Source organism: Homalodisca vitripennis, chromosome 2, assembly GCF_021130785.1.
Source record: "Homalodisca vitripennis isolate AUS2020 chromosome 2, UT_GWSS_2.1, whole genome shotgun sequence".
NCBI classification, from domain to species: Eukaryota; Metazoa; Arthropoda; class Insecta; order Hemiptera; family Cicadellidae; genus Homalodisca; species Homalodisca vitripennis.
In genome coordinates, this window is record NC_060208.1 from 209,542,842 (window position 1) to 209,564,829 (window position 21,988).

At 32.5% G+C, this 21,988-nt stretch overlaps 2 protein-coding genes across 4 annotated transcripts in view; one reads left to right on the forward strand and one right to left on the reverse strand.

Moving 5' to 3' along the window:
- LOC124355373 (structural maintenance of chromosomes protein 6) overlaps window positions 1-13,384 on the reverse strand; it is a 51,022-nt gene extending 37,638 nt beyond the window's left edge. The window contains 4 exon segments of the mRNA XM_046806490.1: window positions 1,239-1,397; window positions 4,061-4,253; window positions 6,258-6,320; window positions 13,201-13,384. Of these exon segments, the coding sequence (XP_046662446.1) occupies window positions 1,239-1,397; window positions 4,061-4,253; window positions 6,258-6,317 (412 nt within the window). The 5' untranslated portion in view covers window positions 6,318-6,320; window positions 13,201-13,384.
- Window positions 13,385-15,647: 2,263 nt separating this feature from the next.
- LOC124355374 (guanine nucleotide exchange factor subunit Rich) overlaps window positions 15,648-21,988 on the forward strand; it is a 47,675-nt gene continuing 41,334 nt past the window's right edge. For all 3 annotated transcript variants that reach the window (XM_046806491.1, XM_046806492.1, XM_046806493.1), the window contains exons 1-4: window positions 15,648-15,907; window positions 18,025-18,132; window positions 19,271-19,423; window positions 20,927-21,104. In XM_046806491.1, coding sequence (XP_046662447.1) covers window positions 15,767-15,907; window positions 18,025-18,132; window positions 19,271-19,423; window positions 20,927-21,104 — 580 coding nt within the window. In that variant the 5' untranslated portion in view covers window positions 15,648-15,766. The remainder of the gene's footprint in view (window positions 15,908-18,024; window positions 18,133-19,270; window positions 19,424-20,926; window positions 21,105-21,988) is intronic.

Sequence of the window (21,988 nt, forward strand, 5' to 3'; positions counted from 1 at the left end):
GCACATCTATCAACTGGACACAATATGATTTTTTCTCCAACCAAGATTAACTTTAAAAAGTACAACTTTTCCGTCTCTTGGTTGACTCCTGGACCAGTGCTTGCTAAAGTGTAACGTGAAAATCAGCAAATATGAGGACTGCAGAAGAAATCAAGTACAGTTGACGGCAACCCTCAGTATGCTTTGATTTATCATAACGATGGTTGTGAATACACGATTTCTTTGATGCAGCTCGCTCTTAGATGACGTTCTTCTTTTACTTATCAGAATTATCACTTTGTTTCAAATAGTTTTACCTTGAAATCGTCACCCTGCACAATCAGTACAACTGAAGTTTGTATGCCAGTTCCAGATGAATTTGCACGTTTTTCCAGAATAAGCAAAGACTTGTCACCCTGATAACTAGAGTCTCTAGGTCTACTGAATAAGAATTAATTTGTCTTCATTTTTAGCCAATATCTAATATACAATTACAGCAGCAGGTGAATAAGTAGCCCACTAGACCCACGTCCTTTATCAGAGCCTAATCATATTTAAATGATTACATCACAAATTAAAAACGTTTGTTGACAATTTTTTAATAGGGGGAATATGTGGTATTTTTAGGACCGTTCAACATTCAAAAAGTCTTTATTTGTGAAACGCACATCATGTACAAGAATAGTGTCAAGTAAAACATAGTAAGAATACTGTTAAATAAAAACACAAATTTGCTGATGAAATACCATTAAATTAGTTATTTTAAGATAACAACAACAAAATTTTATATAAATATATATATTCTTTACTTATCACTCTTGGTATTTTGCTTTTTATTATTAAACTTGCTGATATTTTGTTAATGGAGGTAAAGGTTATTTCTATTCATCAGTTTTGTACTTCCCTAACAAGCCATTTAGTTTTTTAGATTAAAAACATGGTTTCATGGTAAACACCTACAAGGTATAAAATTTAAAAAATGAGATAATCAATCAGAGTACTTTATTATAATTACTTTATTTTTAATTACGCCTGCATGGCAAATTTGTCAAAATCATTTCGTTAAGTGGAAACGTCCCATAAGTATTCCAGATAGTACCAAAACAATAAATTCTTATTTTGGAAAATTAAAACATTTTCTTCTTAGGAAATACGTAACAAATAATAACGTAATACGTAATAACTTCTGGACAATACGTTTGGATGTCAAGTAAGCCAAACAGTGAAACTGTACACACATCGTAGTAATCTATACTGACCTGCTGAGTTTTTGATCTTGTAACCAAGTGAAGAGGTCTGGGAGAAACCTCTCTCCACCTGAATGAGGGGGCCGTACTCTTGCGGCTTGTAAGCGACTGGCCCCTGGTTGGAGATCACAATGATTATTGTACAAGAAGACTTCTCACTCTTGATGAGATCTAAAACATTAAAACAACAAAACAGTTCTTGATTAATAATCAACTACTCGTTATGGTGTAAATAATCAATTTATGTAGCTTACAAACTAAAAATAAAAGTTCTCATGAATTTCAGAGTCTTGTTGAGTTGTTGACTCTGCCAAATATCTATATTTTTGAAACAATATTTTTCTGTATGTCGAAATGTGCACTGAGAAGAGGACAGAACATTCACAGATATGAAACAAAGGGCAGAGACAACTAACGAACAGGCAGACACAGAACGGTAGTTATCAACACTTGTCCTCACAGGCTGGTATCCACTTCATCAAACAACTGTTCAATTTCATAAAAAATTCTTCAACACCCTAGGCGTAAAAAATTTTTCTGAAAGGTGTTTTGACATCAAAGGCAATTTATAATGACACCAAATCCTTAGCTGATAATTGAAAGACCATGCTTTTTGAGAATTTAAACTGGTGTTGGAAAGGGAAACAAATGGTGAATTAATGTAAAATTGTATGTTTGAATGTGTTATTGTGGCGTAGAAGCAAAAATGTTTATCTTACGGAATAAGTTATGCTATATAATGTAAATTATTACTGGCAATAAAGTTAGAGTATGGTAAAAATGAAATCACAATGGCATTTTTATAAGCTCTTATTTGTCCCAACACCTCACCGGATCCTCCCGCAAGCCAATGACATCCAATCAGTTTAATTCTTGAAATATTATGTGTTCATAAACCCATGAGGCCAAGAACACAACATTTGAGAAAATTGAAGCCTTACTGAAAACTAACTCATTACAAGAATTTTCTGCAGTCATAACTCACATATTACTGTACTTTCATGCTTCAAAATAACTGCAATGCCAGTACATCTACGTATTAGATTACATACTCCAAAATAATGGACTAACTATACAGGGTGGCCATTCAAAACCTCTTTTCAAGTTCCTGTTTTTTTTTTCTCAGTTGAACATTTCCAAATTTGTAATCTTTTTTCAAACTAAATATAAATATCCTTTCCAGCTCAGTTGGAAGAAAGGTAGATTTCACATGGACCAGTCATCTCTAAATGTCATGATGTATAATTAATTGAAGTAAGTATTGAAGATGCATTATTAGTTTTGATGTTTAATTTGCACAACACTGATGGGACAATAACTCACAATATTGTTATATATATGATCATAACACTTAAAACGATTTTGAAATCCACAATCCTGAAACCTTACAAGACAAAAATTGTTATAAGCATGTTAATTTCTTTTTGAAAACGTGAATTTTAATTAGGTACAATCAATTTGAAATGATTTAAAAACATTTTCACTTATAACGATTCAATTGTATACTTCTATAACTTTAGATGGCCACCATCTTGAAACCTTAAGAGTTATTGAAAAAAGTAAGAATAAAATGTTGCTAGAAATTGCTTGACTATTTTATGAAAAGTCTCGATTTTGATTTATGTTATGAAATTCCCAAGACAGAAATTTTTCCTAGATGTGAATGACCGCCATCTTGAAAAGTTTTATTGGTTAAGACTGTCAAACAAACTCGACTCGGTTATGTGTAAATACTGTCTCTGTACCACGTTAAGTCTGAAACTATTTAGAACTACAGTACTTATCGTGTTCACAATTATTCCTGCAATGTTGTACACTACTTAAAAATGTATATGTCCACTGGAAATCTTATGATATATCCAAAAATATGTAAGGACAAACATTATTGCAAATAGCCTGAGAATTCAAAAACACTTCTTTGTTTTGAACTATAATATTTATATAACTTATACATAAACTATTCCTTTTTCAAAGTTTGAAAGTCCACTGTCTTAAAACTTTAAAACATATTGAAAACCGTGAAAGGATAAAAGCTGTTTATAATTACCTGAGATTTACTTTAATACATTGTTTTGGGTCTATACTAAAAATTAGGCAAGTTAAAATTTTGACTTATCAGCTGAAATGATCTGGGAGAACACTATAATCTTATTTTGATTAGTTTGGAAAAAAATTGAGTTATTTATAGACCGTAGTAGAACATACACTAAAAAAATTTGTTCAAGGTAACACTGGATGTTCATTTTATCTCTACAAGACATTCAATTTATTGTTTTTTGTAGTTCTAGACTGAACTAATCATTATAGTATATATATTAAAACTAGTATCAATTATTATAGCTAAACTATGACACCCAATTGAAAAACTTATGATTGATAGATTATCACCTTTCTTTTAATAGATTTAAGATTACTAACACAATTCTTGTTTATACACAAATCAAAATTACTTGTTCTGTAAGTCCATACATCGTTAGCGACATAAGAAATCACTGATCATTTATAATTAAATAAGTACAACAATGCTAAATAATATCAACAAATGAAAAAAGAATGATTTACATAACAAAGATGAATAAAATGAGTAAGGTAATATTAAAGTATTGTATACAATATTGACATGTGGACAGTTACGCCATTAACTACATATGTGCATGTGTTTGATATACGAGAATTTGTATTTCAAAGAAATATCCAGTATCCTATATGACATATATCAAGCATTCAAGAAACACAAATGACATCCAATTTTCAGACATTAATTAGAGCTAAAAGGAATAAATCTTAAATATTTACATCATGTCAGGCTTACATTAAAATAGAATACAACAAACCTTTCAAAGAAGAGCCTCTATTGGTAGCCAAAGCTTTGCCTCCCAGACCAACCGCTATCGCTGTCTGGATAGCGGACTTTCCACTGCCATTTTTTCCACAGATGAAATTTATCCGAGAATTTAACTTCACCTCTAAATTGTCATGGCACATGAAATTCTTCATCTGAACCTTGACAATGGTTCCAGCTGGTCCCTGCAAACCAATTTTTTGTAACTCAAACATTTTAAATATTTACATTTACACTTGTGAGGTATTGAGAAAGTATAGTGATATGTATAATTTTTATCCTTCAATCGATCTGGTCAAGACATGTTTGCTGCTTGAAATGTTGCAGCTTGCATGATAGCCTGCACACACACACCAGTGCAAAATCATCAGATAAACCGATCAGCAGTGGAGCAGGAGGTCGGTCTTCAAGTTATGATCAAAACGTTAAGACATACAGAGTGCTTAACTTCATATCTAAACAATGAAATATTGTACTATCTTACTAAACCTATGTTCGTGTGATACTGGCCTAAAATATTAAATATTGTATTTGGTATACTTTTACTTTACTTACTATCTGGTAAAGTAAAAGTATATCTGGCCTATGATGGTTTACACTCATAATTGTATTAAAAAATCAGAGAATCATCTAAACAATTTTGCAATATATGTAGAAAATATATCATGTACAGTGGAGACCCACTAATCCGAACACGTTTAATCCAACATCTGGTTAATCCAAACGGTCCTTAGCGTGTGGACGTGTCCAATGTATGCTACAAAAGTGAAGTACGGTGTACTGTAACATACTAACTGTGCTTAGTATTCGCAGTCCAACACATTTGTTGCATTAAATACAGTACAACAGTCAGAAAACGTGTTTTAATAAACAATGTTGACACTTTTATAACAAACCAGACTCATTCTCATACTTAAAACCGTGTTTTTTTTCCATTCCGGCTAATCCAAACAATCGCGTAATCCAAACTGGGTTCGGTCCCAATCAGTTCGGATTAGCGGGACTCCACTGTATGTAAAAAAAATCTCCAATATTTTAAGCCTTACAAACATTTTACTAGATGATTGGAGATAATAACGTAGATAATTCAAACACTTATTGTGATACAATAAACACTCCAGTTAAAATGTTTTAGGTAGATCACCGGTCTGAAAATTTATAGACCAATGATCTACCTAAAAATTTTCAACATTCAGATAAATTTTCCCTTTAATAATATATAAATATGGACTGGTGACATCAATGACAACACCATTTATAAGTCTATCACCTCTTTGTAAATACTTTTAAGTAGTGTAGTAGAAAACCTACAAATTGCTTTAACTCGAGTCTGATAAGCGTTCATGATGATGAGTATAAAGAACCACATAACTGTTGGATCAAGTTCTATGACCATTGACAAATAAAATAAAAGACTAAAACAGTACAAGATATCCTATTAGAGGTTTCAGGTCACTTGTTTTCTTCAAAGAAAGTTTTTTTGTAGATAGAGAAAAGTATATGGTACTGTTACACCATTTTTTTAGAATCAGCCATAAATGCATTATTCTGTTTCATACATAAAACACATTTTACGAATAAAGGTACTTTGTAACTTACTCTAAAATGTAACTATAGAAATCATTTTGGAAGAACGTCCTGTATAAGTATGTTCTAATAAACTGTATGACTTGGCTTTTTAACAGCATAACTTTTTAGAGCAATGGGGAGAGTTATTTAATTTTTAAAGCGCAGAAAAAAAATGTGGTCTAAATATAACTAACGTACATTTAGATATTTTAAATTCTGATTTTGCTTAAGTATAATTTATTTTTTTGAAGAAATAATTTTTTAAAAAGATTTAGTGGAACTGGGTGCTGCATTCTACAAGGAGGTACACCATCTGACTGTACCTACATGCCATTTCACACATCGTCAGACTAAAAGACAATACTGATAAATCCGTATTCCACGTTTAGTGTAATTCTAATGGTACTAACAAATCCGTATGCCATGCTTTAAGGGTTAAATATGATTAGATCAATTCCACAGTCTTATGTATAGTAACAATATTGACTGGGAACGACAGGCCAATGTTTGACCAAATGTAAAAATCGCATGTTGAAATGTCATCACCCCAAGTCTCCAAAATATTTTGGTTCCAGTTAGCTGGATCTAATTAGAAGCAACTTACAACAGTACATACTCACATAGTCAACACTGGAATGTGAAGATTTCTGTTGGGACTGCGTGAAATAACCAGAGTCCATGATCTAAAAAAGGCACATAAAAATGTCAAGTAATATGTTTTAACAATTTGTTATTAATAAAAATAAGTCAGTATGTCAATTGTATTATTATGCAACTTTTGTTTCCATTTAGGCTACAATTCAGGTTTAGTCTTGGAGTTCTTAACTGTAGTTGGAATTTTAAACTAAGAGAATACTCACTTTCAAGCAAATAAATTGCATTTAGTTACAGGGTCTTTCATTTACAAGGTAGGCACTATGATTGGGCATGTTTGTTGCCAAGAATAATATTTTTTCTTTTGTATAATAAGTTAATATGCCTCATTATACTTAACTTATTTGAAACATTTCACCAAGTTAAATTGTTAAACCAAAAGTTTGTTATTGAAGATGGATGATTTTAAAGGTTAGCAGGATTTTGGACACGAGTTCAAATTCCATCTATCCTAGAAGAGGATAGATTCCAACCCTTAAAAGTAGTGTTCTATTTTTGCTAGACATAACAATTGCCAATGTCTTATATTTTAATATTTATAAAGTAATGACATGTCCAAATTCCAAACCATTTCTGCATTTAAAAAATAGGAAATAGGTCTTTTTGCAGACAATACATCTCTTACAGTGAAAGCCCCAAATCACTTGGACCTCGTGACTCTGGCTTCTGAAGAAACACACAAAATATCTCAGTGGTTTCAGCATAACCAGCTCTTAGTAAATAACGAGAAAACTCAAATGATTAATTTTTCTATCAGAAGTTCTCAGGATATGGAGCATATTACATTCCGTTTGGGGGATGAAGAGATTTCATCTGGTAACTCGCTAAAGTTTCTAAGCGTTCAGATTGACAATAAATTAAGCTTCCACGATCATATTGAGCTCGTCTGTAGGAAACTAAGCTCGGGGAAACCTATCAAAGTTTGCTGATACCAGAGTGACCTTGGCTGCTTACTATGGGCTTATCTACCCCTTTCTCACATATGCGGTAGTCATTTGGGGATGTGAAAGTGTACGTACACAATTCGTTTTTAAACTCCAGAAAAGAACGTTGAGAGCGGTTTTTGGGAAACCGTGTAGAACTACTTGTAGGTCGTTTTTTAGGGAGGTGAAAGTTCTAACATTCCCATCAATTTATATCTTGAACTGCGTGACATTTGTTCACAAAAACCTCCACCTTTTCAAATCTCACAATCCCCAACATCGTCACAATCTACGTCACTCCAATATAATTACCATTCCTGCCCACAGAACAAGTTTTTTGGAAAGACATTTATTAATAAGAGGCATTAAACTATATAATGCACTCACAGACTCTATGAAAACAAATACAAGTCCTTTTTTGAGAGGGAGGTCAAGCGGCATTTGGTACAGCGGGCTTACTGCAGTGTCAGGGACTTTGTCGAGTGCTCTGGCCAGACTAGCTTATATTGAGCTTTATGTTAAGACTAGCCACATATGTAAGCTTTAGTTTGTTTTATTTTAGCATTGAGGCATTGACAAAAACTTTAATGCTATTTTAATTAATGTGACATTTCTATATTTAATTTAATTAGGCTCTTCTGAAAATCACTTACGTAATGTAATTAACTATTGCATATTATTGTTGACGCTATTTTGCAGTGTTATACTGTCTGACAATAAAGAATTTCTGATTTCTGATTGAAATTATGTTTTTATTGAACTAACAGGTTCCAGCTAGGCTACGCCATTAATGCATTTATACTGTATATATGAATTTAACCATACTATAATGTAAAGAATTGTTAGAATAAAAAAAATTTGAAACTTGTATAGGGACAGTAAAAAATTATGGCACAAAGAAGAATGGCAATTCCTAGTCCTAAATTACGACTTACAAGGTATTGCTAGGCCTTGTTTACTTGATACTTTTATTAGAGACTTGATTAGCTCATAAACAAATCATACATGATAGACTTTTACTTTTAGTTTCTGGAAAAAATTGATGTTCTATAACTAATTATATACTTATGTGCTATCATTAAAATTATATACAAGTATATTAAATTAAAAATATGTAGCTCCTGTTAACATACATTACTGGTTCAATTACTATAAAGCTTTCTTTTAATATACAGAGTGTCCCACGAGTAACCCAACAAAATCCTCTGGTGGTTTCCTCAAAAAAAGTTCATATAAACATATGTCCGGAAACGATTCTTTAGCGACCTACGGCTAGCCAGATTTTCTAGGAAAGGACTGAAAAAAAGCAAAACTGGTGTTTTTATGGCGTAAAAATAGTTGTTAAATTTATTTGATTTTATGTAAAATACTTCTTCTTACGCAATCTAAGTAGGTTTAGATTAGGCTATCATAAATATGTTAGTAATATCAAAGTTAAAGATAATCTTTAGAAGTGCTCACGTGATCTGAGCTTGAATTTGAGTACGTTAGATGATCTGGCACGAGATCAGAGGCCGGGAAAGAACCGATCGGAAATACCCTTGGCTATCAGTGCGGGCTTCAGTGGCACCTGCCACCCACACTTTTGGCAATAAAAAAAAAACATCCCTTGAGATAGTACCTAAATTCAAGCTCAGATCATGTGATGCTCGTAAATTCTGACCAAACGTTTTATATTTATAATAATATGTACATATGTATACCCTAATAATAAATGGTAAATAGGGATAGAGTAGCCTACTTCTTGCCAACATCACTTCCTTTCGGTAGACATGTAATTTTAACAGCAAGTCAAATAAAGTCACTTCTTTCTCATAATGTAGTTTTTATAGGTCCCTGGTAATAAAAGTGGGTAGAGTACGATAAACGTACCCGTTTTTTTATATTGAATCTATCAAACGATATTTAATTATTATACCCATTCATATAATCAACCAATAGTAATTAATTGGAACAATAACTAAATCATCTGCATCAACTGAACACATATTTTCATATTCTAAGCCCAATTTGTTCTATTACTAACTTCTTTAAATCGATTGTTTTTATCCGAATTTATAATTTTATACTACAATTTATTTAACACAGCATATGATTTCAACTTATTAGTTACAGTCATTTTAATGTAAATAATAAACAATAAGAAGTACCTAATATTTTGAGGTTTTGAAAATGGCGATGAATATGAGGAAAATATGCGAGATATTTCTCACAAGTGACGAGATTTATTTAAGTGGCTTGAACATGTAAGTTGGGCTCCTGGTAACACATAGGGAAAATGCTTTCCTCCATTTCACAAAAGCGGTTACTCATTGATATCAAGCTGTGCAAGTTATAAATATTGTAAGGTTTCCTTGATATCTAAGGCTAGGCCATAGTTGGTTTTGTTGTTTTGTAATGTTATTGTTAAATTTGTGTTTGTAAAACTTTAATGTACAAGAATCTTGTTACATTAATTTATTATAACTCTTGTTGTGTACGATTTGTAGACCTCGAAGTTAGATAATATATCGAATTGTTGGATATAGGTAGACTTTAATAAGCGGTCTATACTCATTTTTCGGTTGTTTTTAACGAATTGTTTGATGTTTTTATCGAAAGGCATAATTCGATATTACAATTGATTTAACTTAGCATATGATTTCATCTTATTACTTGTCGCAGTTTTAGTGTAAACCATAAACAGCAAGAAGTAACTACTATTTTGAGACTGAAAATGGCAATGAATATGAGGAAAATATGCGAGATATTTCTCACAAGTGACGAGATTAGTTTAAGTGGATTCAACATGTATGTTTGATTCATGGTAACCCATGGGGAGAATACTTTAGTCCATTTCACAAAAGCTGTTACTCAATGCGGTACTTTCTGATTAAATGGAAGCCACCCGTTTAATGATTAAAAAAGTAGGTATATAAGTAAAATTCTATTATGAACACAAAAACTATACCTTTACTAAGCATTTCACAAAATTATAAACACACATTTATATTTGAGTATTCAAAAACTCGACAAGGTTGGTGAAAAGTGTGACGAAAGCTTTGTTGTTCGCACCAAAATATGGATGTTAATTGTTCACACCAAAAACATAGAAATCGGACAATTGTGACAAATGACAGCCTACTGTGAAAAAATCATGTATCCAACGAAGTACGATTTTTTTTGGAACGGTCTGGTGTTACATTGCCAAAATAGATTAATAGCAGTAAAATAAAATTTCATGTTATGACCATTCACACATTGTTTTAGCGACGGCAAACATCCTTTATTCTGTAAAACTATACAGCTTCTTTCTCGCTCTTTGGCAAATCCCAAATCAAAATAACATCACTCATTCTACTATCTCAAAATCACTAGAACAAGTGTACAGTACGAAAACAAACATAATGAGTTACAGAGTTAGGTTATGTATGATAAAACGAGACACAAATTTGATAAGAGCACTGCAGTTACTCCGGTTAATGACCTTCGACTTGACATATATTCACTGATTTGACTGTCCGAGCAGATAACATTCCTATAACGTGATAATTATGTACAGATGATAAACAAATATGTTCCACAGTATTTATTGTGTAACTGCCCACCCAAAGTTGCTAAATCCCGTTTATTATTGGTGGCCTCCGTTTAATCTGAAAGTACCCCCATTGCTATCAAGCTGGACAAGTTATAAAGGTAAATCTTAAGATCAGCGACTACCACTCCGATCGCCGTAATTTTTTGCATACTAACACAGGTTAATGTAATTTCACAGAAAAAAATAGTCCCGATTATCGCCGTAGCCATTTACTCCCACCCCCAAAAAAATTTGAAAAAAAAAAAAAATTAAAAAAACCTGACTGACAGTGCATTTATTCGTTTTTTTGGTGTTATTAGTTCGTAGGGCAGTAGTCCAGGTACTACTTCTAGTATAAACTCGTCTTATCTTATCAGTGATAAACACGCGCCGTTTATCTTTTGCCTGTAATGAAACCTGCGTTAGTTCTATCTGAGTTTTGTGTGTGTAAGCAGTCATGGCGTGATCTGGGCTTGGACTTTGCAAGCTCGAGTTAATTTTTTTCTAAAAGAGCAAGCAGCGCAAAGCGCTGCGCAGCGGGCAAGCATCGCGTGATCTGAGTTTTGAATAGGCATTCTAGGGTCATTTTAGAGTGTGACAAGAATCATCGCACGCCATATCAATAACTTCACTAATTATTCCTTGTCCATGTGGGTTTGTTTGTTTACGTCTGGCGGTCAATCGAAGCCGTCCTATAGGTCACGTGATCCGCCCAGCCAATCAGAAACTTTCCTGTTTGTCACGTGACTACTGTCAACTCATCAAAACAACCATGGTCGGCCATTGTTTTTAGTTTTATAGTCGAAAATCTTGTTATTTATGTGTTTTGTATTGCCAACATTGTACTGCCGAAAAACTGGTTTTTATATGTTAGCGATAATCGGGACTATTTTTTTCGGTGAAATTACGTTAACCTGTGTTAGTATGCAAAGAATTACGGCGATTGGAGCGGTAGTCACTGATCTTAAGATTTACCGTTATAAATATTGTAAGGTTTATTTGATATGTAAGTCTAGACCTTAGTTTGTTTTGTAATGTTAGTGTTAAATTTATGTTTTTAAAATTGTAATAAACGAGATTCTTCTTGTTATGGTAATTTATTATAACTCTGGTTGTGTACGATTTGTTCATATCGAAGTTGGATAATATATCAAACAATTCGACAAAAACAACCGAATAACGGGTACGGTCCAATAAGCGGACCCGGTTTTTTATATCGAAGAATATAATCATCGATACCTAATATTCGCATATCGAATCATAGACTATCAATCGATATAAAAGTAATAACAATCATATGTTTAAATTAAAATGTGAATTTAATGATAACAAATAATAAATGAACATAACCAAAATCAGGGAAACTCATAACTTTAACTAAATGAAACAGAACGAAAACGTTTTTACTAAAGTTGTGTCCATCATACCTTCTTTTTTTGCATCTGAAGACGACCATGTTAGCTCCTCTGACAGTTACATTTGTTACCTTTCCACAAATATCACATAATGGATTCTTAGGTAATAACCCAACATCCTGAAGCCATAAAAAACTTATTTTATCGTCTTTTAAAGCAATTTCGTGAAGCTTCCTAAGATTGACGGCCATTTTAATACACAATGTTACGTGAAATTTAAAATATTACCTTGTATTATTTGAAAGTGTTTACAGCTGTTCATATAGATTATTTAAGTTGTTAAAAATAATTCATCAGTATCGATTGATTATATCGATGGTTATGATTAAGTAATATCGTTTGCCAATTTCGATATAAAAAACCGGGTCCGCTTATTGGACCGTACCCCCGAATAACGACTGTAGGCCACTTATTAAAGTCTCCCCTAACGATTTGTACTTATTAATCTTAAGTACATATAGTAACCTAAAATTAAAGTTTTAATTATTAGTTGGTTAACAGAATTTTTTCTGTTTCATATTCTCTATAGACTCTACGTCTATTGCTTGTAACACCAGTATTTTCATTTCTATTTTTAATTAAGTAGGCTATAAAATATAATGTCACTACAACAGTGAGGAAGCATAGATTAAAATCTAATATATCTATTTGATAGCCTACCTGGGTGCACCATAAAACCAAAGTTAAGTTAGGCCCTATTAAAAAAAATGTATTAAAGCTCTTTAGTTTATACTAGTACCTTTCACAAATTAGCCTTTAAAAATGTTGGGTCTTCCAAAACCTAATTGTTTTCTGTATATTTTATTTATGTTTTAGGATTTCCTTTTAAGAAAACAATAAATAATGTGAAATGGCTAAATTACCATATTTACCTACAGGTTACCCATTGCCAATTGTAGGGTTAAATAGTGTTCTTAAACATAGACCTATTGCATTCTTTTGCAAAATTAGATAAATACTGTCATAGCCTACTACAATAAATTATTATACTAATAATAAATGTGATTGACATTACCTCTCTTATTCTATCAAACCATTAACTGTGATTATATTATTCTCCATCCATCACAACATCGAGAAGTAACTAATACTGGAAAATTGTAATAGAGAGAGCATATAATAGTAAATAGGCCTAGTAATAGTACCTATACGTATAATAACAGAAGGCCAGTGGCGGTAAGGCGCCAAGTATGAAGTATGGAACCTTCTGATTTTGTTATATGCCCCGCCAATTCCAAGTCCAACCAACAACAAAGGGGTTTTTGTTATATTTGTTGGTATTAGATTTGGCACTATCTAGCGCCGTAAAAAAGAATCAGTAATTTTAGCGTATTGCAGAACAGTAATAAACTTGTCACATTGAGTAAACTCTGACAACGTTAACTTAATTACATTAAAACATAAAACCAATAATAAATTTATTAACAAACACGGCAGATTGATTAAATCAAGAAGATGGACCAATACAAAATTCAATATTACTTAAACGAAGATTACAAAAATAACATTCAAAATTTATATAGTATAATACCAGTAATAATTTAAATGTATTTACACACTACGCCACACAGGACAAATTAATATTAAATCACATATGTTTAACTATTATTAAAAATCAAATTTACTTTTTGTGTTTACTTTTGTGATGTTCTGAAGAAGATAGCCTTGCTATCGAAAGGCCTCACAAAAATAAAAGTATTAAAAAATAAATAAATAAAAAATAAAATAAAAGTATTAAATATTGGTTTTATGTTTTAATGTAATTAAGTTAACAGTGACCAATATAAGCTCCATCTACAGCATTTCTGACAAAGTTATTCATCAAAATAAGATCTTCAGTAGATTATTGAATGTATTACAAATCTAAACAAAAGGTGCATCATGGTCGTGCTTGGTAGTGATATTAACAAATCATCATTCAAAACTTGCTACAGTACGCATAAACTTCTACCACACAATTATCATTATGGAGGCATTAATGGATGCCTCATCAAATGGTTCTCTTAATGCGTTTTGACAAGAAGATAACAGTCAAGTGTGCTAATGATGTTCATTTTAATCGAAATCTAGGGTGTGATGCCAATTATATGAATATTGACGAGAAAATTGTGTCAGAATTAATTACCTTCTGTTGAAATAAGAAAAAAACTCATTTTTATTATACTTTGGTACCACCACCTTATCCAAGGGAACTGTGTTAGGGTTATTGAAGTATTGATGTCGTCGGACTAAAGACGAGACCTTCAAATAAACCACGTTTGTAATAAAACGCCTAGAGCACTGTGGTTAATTTCCCCTGTTGCTAAGCATGATATATGTGTTGAAGCTAAGAAGATATTCTTCATTTCTCTTGTTATAAGTATCATGGAGTGCAATAGTGTGGTTTGGAGTTCCTTCCAATCTGGCTACATAGATCAGCATGAAAAGATCCAAAGGCGTTTCCTAAGATGTATTGCCATCACATTAGAATATGACTTCTGTACTGTACCCGTAGATCTACTGGATAATTTTCTTAGTCTTGGATGACTGACTTCAAGGAGACAACTGGTGGATGCAGTCGTCCTCAAGAAAATTATAACTGGTGATGTTGACTGACCTGACTTTCTATCTAAATATGATTTTAGAGTGCCAACATCCATCCTCTTCTTTCTTGTCTGCAGTTCAACGCCATATCTATAAAAAATATAATAGTTGCATACCAAGGGTTCATAGAACTGGAGATAACTAAATCACGTAATTTCTTTCTCGACAGTATAAATGTAAAGTCCCTCAAGCATTTATTTTTGAAATAAAGCTTTGTGGATGCTAATTTGTTAAGTTTTTAACATTGTTTGATTCATTATTATTGTTATATTTATAGTTTACTTTTTATGGCTTTGTTGTTTTTATCCATGCTTGCTGTATAATTATAATTGTTGCTTGTTTAAATTGAACTTTTTCCTTAAATATTATAAGATTTATTAATATATTTCCATTTATTACATTATCATCTGTTATAAAATTGTGTTTACCTTGAATAAATAAATAAAGGATACAAGGTCAATTATCTTTTAAAACCAAAGGTTCGGTTCATTCATTGAACTAACAATATAATAATGAAAGTGAACATAAATTATATTCGTTTCGTTAAATTTAATTGAGTTAATTTAGATAATTACATTATGAATTCAATCTACATATTACAATTTCCTATTGAAAATTGCATTTATATTTTCTCCTTCTATATACATATAATACAATGCGTAGTAGAATATGTAGGGAGAGTGTTTTGAAGGAAATGTCAAAGTTAGTCTAGTTTAAGTTAAAAACAATATATTGCATTTTTAATACATTTTTATGAAAGAAAAAAATCTCCTTTAATTGTGAATCTGTTCTTTACCGCTAACTTTACTATTGACGATAATTTGACGCTAACTGAACGATGACCTGTAACGTGAACTACCCAACTCAACTACAGTGAGAGATGGGAAAGTGTCAAAGTTGTCAGTTTAGTGATCGTGGTAGGTCAGATCTAGTGGTGACGGGAATGTTGTGAAAATGAATAGTATAGATGTTTTTTGAAGTTGACGTTTTAATTCAAAATGTATTTCGCTATAGGATGGCCTAAAGTCTTGAATATACCTCATTTAAATAACTGCTCAATTCGTAAAGTTGTATGTAATAGGGACAAAGTTTTCTTTGCAATTCTCTCCGACGACACTCTATCAATATTTTTCTGCAAGGTAAGCTGCTTTACTAATCATGTTAGCATAATGCTATTTAAACTAATTTGTCGTCTTTTGACTGTTTAGAGCCTTAAATACATGTTTCAAGACCTAATAGGCTGTGATTTAATTAAACTAAAAAATTGTTTTGCTTAACCAGTTCTTTATTTTAAACTAGCCTAGGGCCTTAAACACCAAAGCAGCTAGCTCTTTCTAAGAGGTTACAGAATAAGCTTTACGAGATCAGTATCCAAAGACTTATATTAAATATTATAATTTAACAGCCTTTTTAATCGTATTACTTTCTATAGAAAAACATCTCTCCAGAAAGTTAACTGTATAAGTATTTGTAGTAGTAACTCGGGTCATAGGCTAATTAAATGAATCCTTATTGTACTATTTTATTATTTAGCTCAGACTAACTGTCTTTTTCATTGTTTATTTGGGTAGACTTTAATAAGCGGCCTACAATCGTTGTTTGATTGTTATTATCAAACTGTTCAATATATTATCCAAATACCATATTATGTATTAAGGGTAGGGTACGATAAGCGGACCCGTTTTTTTATATCGAAATAGGCAAACAATATTACTTAATCATAACCATCGATATAATCAATCGATACTGATTAATTATTTTTAACGATTAATTACATAATTTATATCAATAGCTGTAAACACTTTCAAATAATACTCTTAATGTAATATTTCAATTTTATATAAGTAACATTTGATTATTAAAATTGACAGTCAATTTTAGAAAATTACACGACATTGCTTTGGAAGATGATAAGACATGGTTTTTCATTACTTAAACATGTTGGACTCGTGCAGAAAAACCCATTAAATGTGAGATTTGTGGGAAAGAAACAACTGTAACTGTAAGAGGAGCAAATATTGTCGTCTTCAGTTTTCCTAATTTTGGTTATAATAATTTGTTTGATCACTGTAAATATTAAATTCATATTTTAATTTAAAACATATGATTGTTATTGAGGCCTATAATTGTCCAGTTGTGGTGGCGGCCTCTTATAATACTGCAGCCCTAATTACATTATTATAATCACATATTACAATCACACTTTTCTAACAAACAATCAAATCCGCTAACCTAAAAACAAGCAAATACATCCCCATTCCCGGTAACAACACCCCCTCAATCCACATTCCCGGTAACAACACCTATCTAGTTTAATGCACTAGTTTAATGTACTATGGTTGTCTGAACATAGAAATGTTCAGACAAATAAAATAATTTGGAAGTTTTTGTGCATTTTTTCTATGCAGTCTTGCCGATATAATAACCTGGTAGTCAATGAATCTATGACTCAGCAAATCATAATGGGCAGAAAAGGACAGCAGTTTTAAGGTAGCAACAAAGGCAAAATACTTGGGAGTGATAATAGATAAAGACCTAAGCTGCACACCACATATTGACAATCTGTAAAAAACTGAATACTGGGATCTGTATTATATAACACAACTGGGTCATGACCACCTCAGAATTTGATGGAATTTAATCAAACCGCATATACCATGCATTGTTTGAAACACATCTCCACTATGGTCTCTTAGTGTAGAGAAAATCTTCAGCAGGCAACTTATATCGTACCAGTGATCCAGAAGAGAGCACTGAGGAATTCGGTTTGACATTTTGGTGCTGCATTGTTCAGTAATTGAGATAGTCATATTGACTATTCTATTGTTGTGGTGGCTGCTTATTATACTGCAGCTACAGATGTGTCGTATATAGGTACCAGTAGTACGATATGGATTAATTTGAGGTTAAGTATTGTTTATCTGTATTGTTATTCATATTTTTAAATAATATTTGAACTGTATTATGATTAAAATTTAAAAATTATGTTGTAATATTTATAAATAAATTTATGATTCCTTCATATTGAATAAATGGTAAACATTTAATATACAAAATCAATCGCCCATAATTAACTACTTCCTTTTCAAATCCTTTAACACATTGTTTTCTATAATCCTTCTTAAAATTTTATGCCAGGACAAAACCCATAAAATATGTTATTTTATATTTTCAGCCTAATATATCTATTAGATCAGTTGCTAATTGACAATTTTAAACTTAATAGTTGTAGAATGTAATTTTTTACTTTTTCCAGCCATGTCTTCCAATAGTTCTTCACAGGCGGTCACAGGAATCGGTTGAGGATATTGGGATGAATGAATCAGTACAATGGAAACCAGATTCCTCCATGTTGATTGTGGCTGTAAGTATTACAATATTTGTAATAACGTATATTGATGACAATACAGTTCATAATAATTGGTAATCTTGTAAGAGACAGTGTAAGGACAAAATAAATAAAGCATTTTAGTACATATATGCCCTATTTTGCTTGTGATTTTTGTATGCCCGCATAATATATGAGTATAATTTTTACATGCTCACATGATCTAGATTCGAGTCCCGGTAGAGCAAAAGTATTTTTTGTGGATCAGTTTGGAGCTCCAATTGGGTACCAATTATAATCTAGTCGATGTGTTGTATTTGTCAGTTCAAATATTAACCCCAACAAACGTATTACATTTGTTCCTAATGAATTGTGCCATCAAAAACAGGTAGTTATAAGTTCAAAGAAATGATCCTGGCCTATTATAATAAAGCATAAAATGTTAGCACGTAGATTGTATTGACTGCCATGTTGGCAGTTAGCTTCTAAGGTAGGGCAACTTCCAAATACCGTCAGACAGGTAATATTTGGAGTATGAAAAAACCTTACACAACAAGTATGTTTTTGAGTGAGAACAACATGCCAAGGAACAGTTTATAATCAGCCAAAATAGACCTGCCAGCACAGGAAGAATAGATATATAAAACATGAAAACCTATAAACATACTGACATACATTTTGGCAGCTATCCCATGATTACAGTAAATATAAACAAATAAATAAAAATATAAGAATACATTTGTTCATTTTGTTTGAATACTATCAATCTCTCATGGCAAAGACCTGATACAAGATTTGTTCTTTTGTTTCTTTTATAATAATTAAGTGTTAGTTTTATTAAGGGTATGTTTTATAGATTATATGCATGAAAATTACAAACAACATATTTGTTGTGATTTCTGACTTGTACGTGTCACAACACATTGGTAGGCTATGATTTGTTAACTTTAACCTAGTTTATAGTCTGTGTTAGATTAGTTACCCATCCGATAACATAGTGTTACTCTTTTTGTAATAATGGCAATGTCTGAAAAACTCCTTTTCTTAACAAGATTCTCATTGAGTAATTCTTATTCTACCACTTCTTTTATTTCACTCATCCTCTTTTTATTCTAAAAATTGCCTTGAAATAATGTAGTTTGATATCTTACGATGAAATCCGTGGTATTTGCAGACATCTGGGGGTTTCCTGGTGTACTACCACCTGACGGTGGACTCCACCCAGAAGGGGTTGTACCAGCAGGTGGACTCTCCGCAGCCGAACCTGCGACGGGACAGTGCTGAACTGTTTGTCAAAGAGGTGGTACCACCATTACAACTCACTGTGGTAGGTTCATCCGATATTGCTCGCTATTACTTTAGCCATCCATATATTAACCCTTTGCGCTCAAAAAGGCCAGTAGCACTGGCCACACCAAAGTTGCGGACAGCTCGCGTTAGTTTTGCCGTAGTTTGTCCTTGCAACTCATATGGCCAGTACAAATAACCGTGCTACTTTCATTAACAGCTCGGCGGCCATATTTGTTGTTTGCCTCTCCAGATCGAAATTATTTTTCAATTTCCTCTGCTTTATTCAAATAGTAATTTAAGATACTTAATAAAAAAATGAAAAATAATTTAAAATATATTTTTAATGAATCTTTCTAATACAAAGATACACATACATTTGAGAAATGTAACTCTTATGCGTATATTGTTAACAAAGATATGTAATAAAATTTTATACACTTTTACTTATAGACTTTTACAGTTATGTTATACTTAGACAAGAACTATTTTACATTTTTCTCGGTATTTGCATTATTTTACGGAATAAAACTTTAAAAATACATACCTGTAGTCAAGAATAGTTAGCACACATCTTCTAATCTTCTAGTAAAATTTTCTAGGTTTATATCACTTAAGTGTATAGGCCCACTAGGCGTCATTCGTCTTTTTGGGACAGTCAATGTTTAGAGAAGAATTATAGGCCAATTTGAAATATACTGCTTTACTTAAAAATTACTTTAAAATAAAGCTGATATATAGGACTCACCATTCATTATAAAACAAAGAGAATATTAGGAAATAAATGCTATGTTTAGTGGCCAGTGGTGCTGGCCTTATGACCTATGGACGTATTATATATTGGCCAGTACAGCTGGAGATACGATCTTGAAGGACAAATTATAAATACTGCCTTTGAGTGCATAGGGTTAAAGAACGTTTAGATGCAGCTAAGAGATATTTTAAAAGAATTGTATTTAAAACAAAACTAAATACGACCTTACATTTCGAAGATAATACTACTATGATTTGTTACTAAGGCATTTATTTAGTAAGGAGATACAAGTTTTAAGTGTGTATCCTATATTCATCTCCCAAAAATGGCAAAACTGTAAAGTTAATTATGGTTTAGGGATGCTTCATCATTTTGTGTGATTTTTGCAAAGTCAACAAAAATCTCCTCAATTTTTGGAGCAAGCAAGTGAAAGTCACTAAGTGGTACTTTAGGAAGGATAGTAAAAAATGCCTCATATAAACATTGTAATTTCAATGTCACAAATGAAATCAGTATTGACCTTAAGACAATATTTGCAGGCAACATATTTTGTTCTGTGTGGTTTAAAAATTCTTAAAGATGGATATTTTGCTTATTGGTCGAGTGAATACATAAAAAAATTATATAGGTAGTTTTTAAATATAAGTAATAACTTTATATCCATTCCGGTGTTTTCTTTGTAATTATTCAGTAGTCAATGTAAATGAGGAAACAAATACATTGCTAAACTAATGAAAGGAATATGTCCATTTCTGTTTGATATTTCCACTTCTGTTGATGTGTGTACAGGCGCAGGAGGTAGCAGTAGGTGGTGGTATTCTCAGTATGGTCTGTATCAGAGATGAACTGATGGTGTCAACTACGCGAGGTCATGTTCTGCGCTACCGTTGGGACTGTACGCAGAACAGAGACTACTGCTTGGACCTGCGCAGGATACCCTTCTGTATCGATCAACAAGTCTCTAAAGGTAGGTTATACGTCTTGTAGCAGGGATGTATTAACACATTCGCTGCTGCAAAAATTTGACCAGTCATGGTAAATGCGGGGAAATGTTTGTTTTTTTTAACTTACCCAAAATTAAGTCAGAGCAGCCAAAAGGGTTGTACAAGGTTGTCCAGGTAACCCCACTGCCAGATTTGGTGACATCATAACTGTGACAACAATTGTTGTCAGAGGCACTGGTCCCTGCTTAGTCAGTACCGCAGGACACTACTTCCGTCTAACACTTCCGAATAGCACTGTCACTCGCAGAAGACATTGTCAATTGCATAAATAGTGAAAAGAAATTGAAAATAGTCCATAAACATGCAAAAACATCTTCATAGGCAGAACTCTCTGGACTTGAATCGGAATCGTCCTGTTCACTCATAAAGTCTTCCACTTGTTCATTATCGTCCTTTATATTGCCTAAATACAATAATAAACACACGTACACAGTCACCTTACACCATACACTACACACAATATACAATACAGTACAGCCAGTGAACGAAAATTGCGAACCACGAACGGATTGCGAATAAACAACGTATGAAACAGGCACAACACGCATCAAACGGCACAACATTCCACGGCAATTGCTAGTCTCACACTGAGGCAATGGCGGCCAAGCAAACAGATGCCTGCTATTCTGTCATCCGCATATCGTGCCAGTATTGTATGACAATTGTCGCCCGCAGCGTGTTAAGGTTGCATTATTCAAGGTTAGCTTAGGTATTGTTGGAAAAGACAATGGGCCGCACAATCTAAGACATCGGGCTTTGGATCTGAAATATGATAGTTCAGATTCCTGTCTGTGATCTTGGCACTTTTTATAAGTACTGTCAACCTTGTACTGTAACGATCATCCTC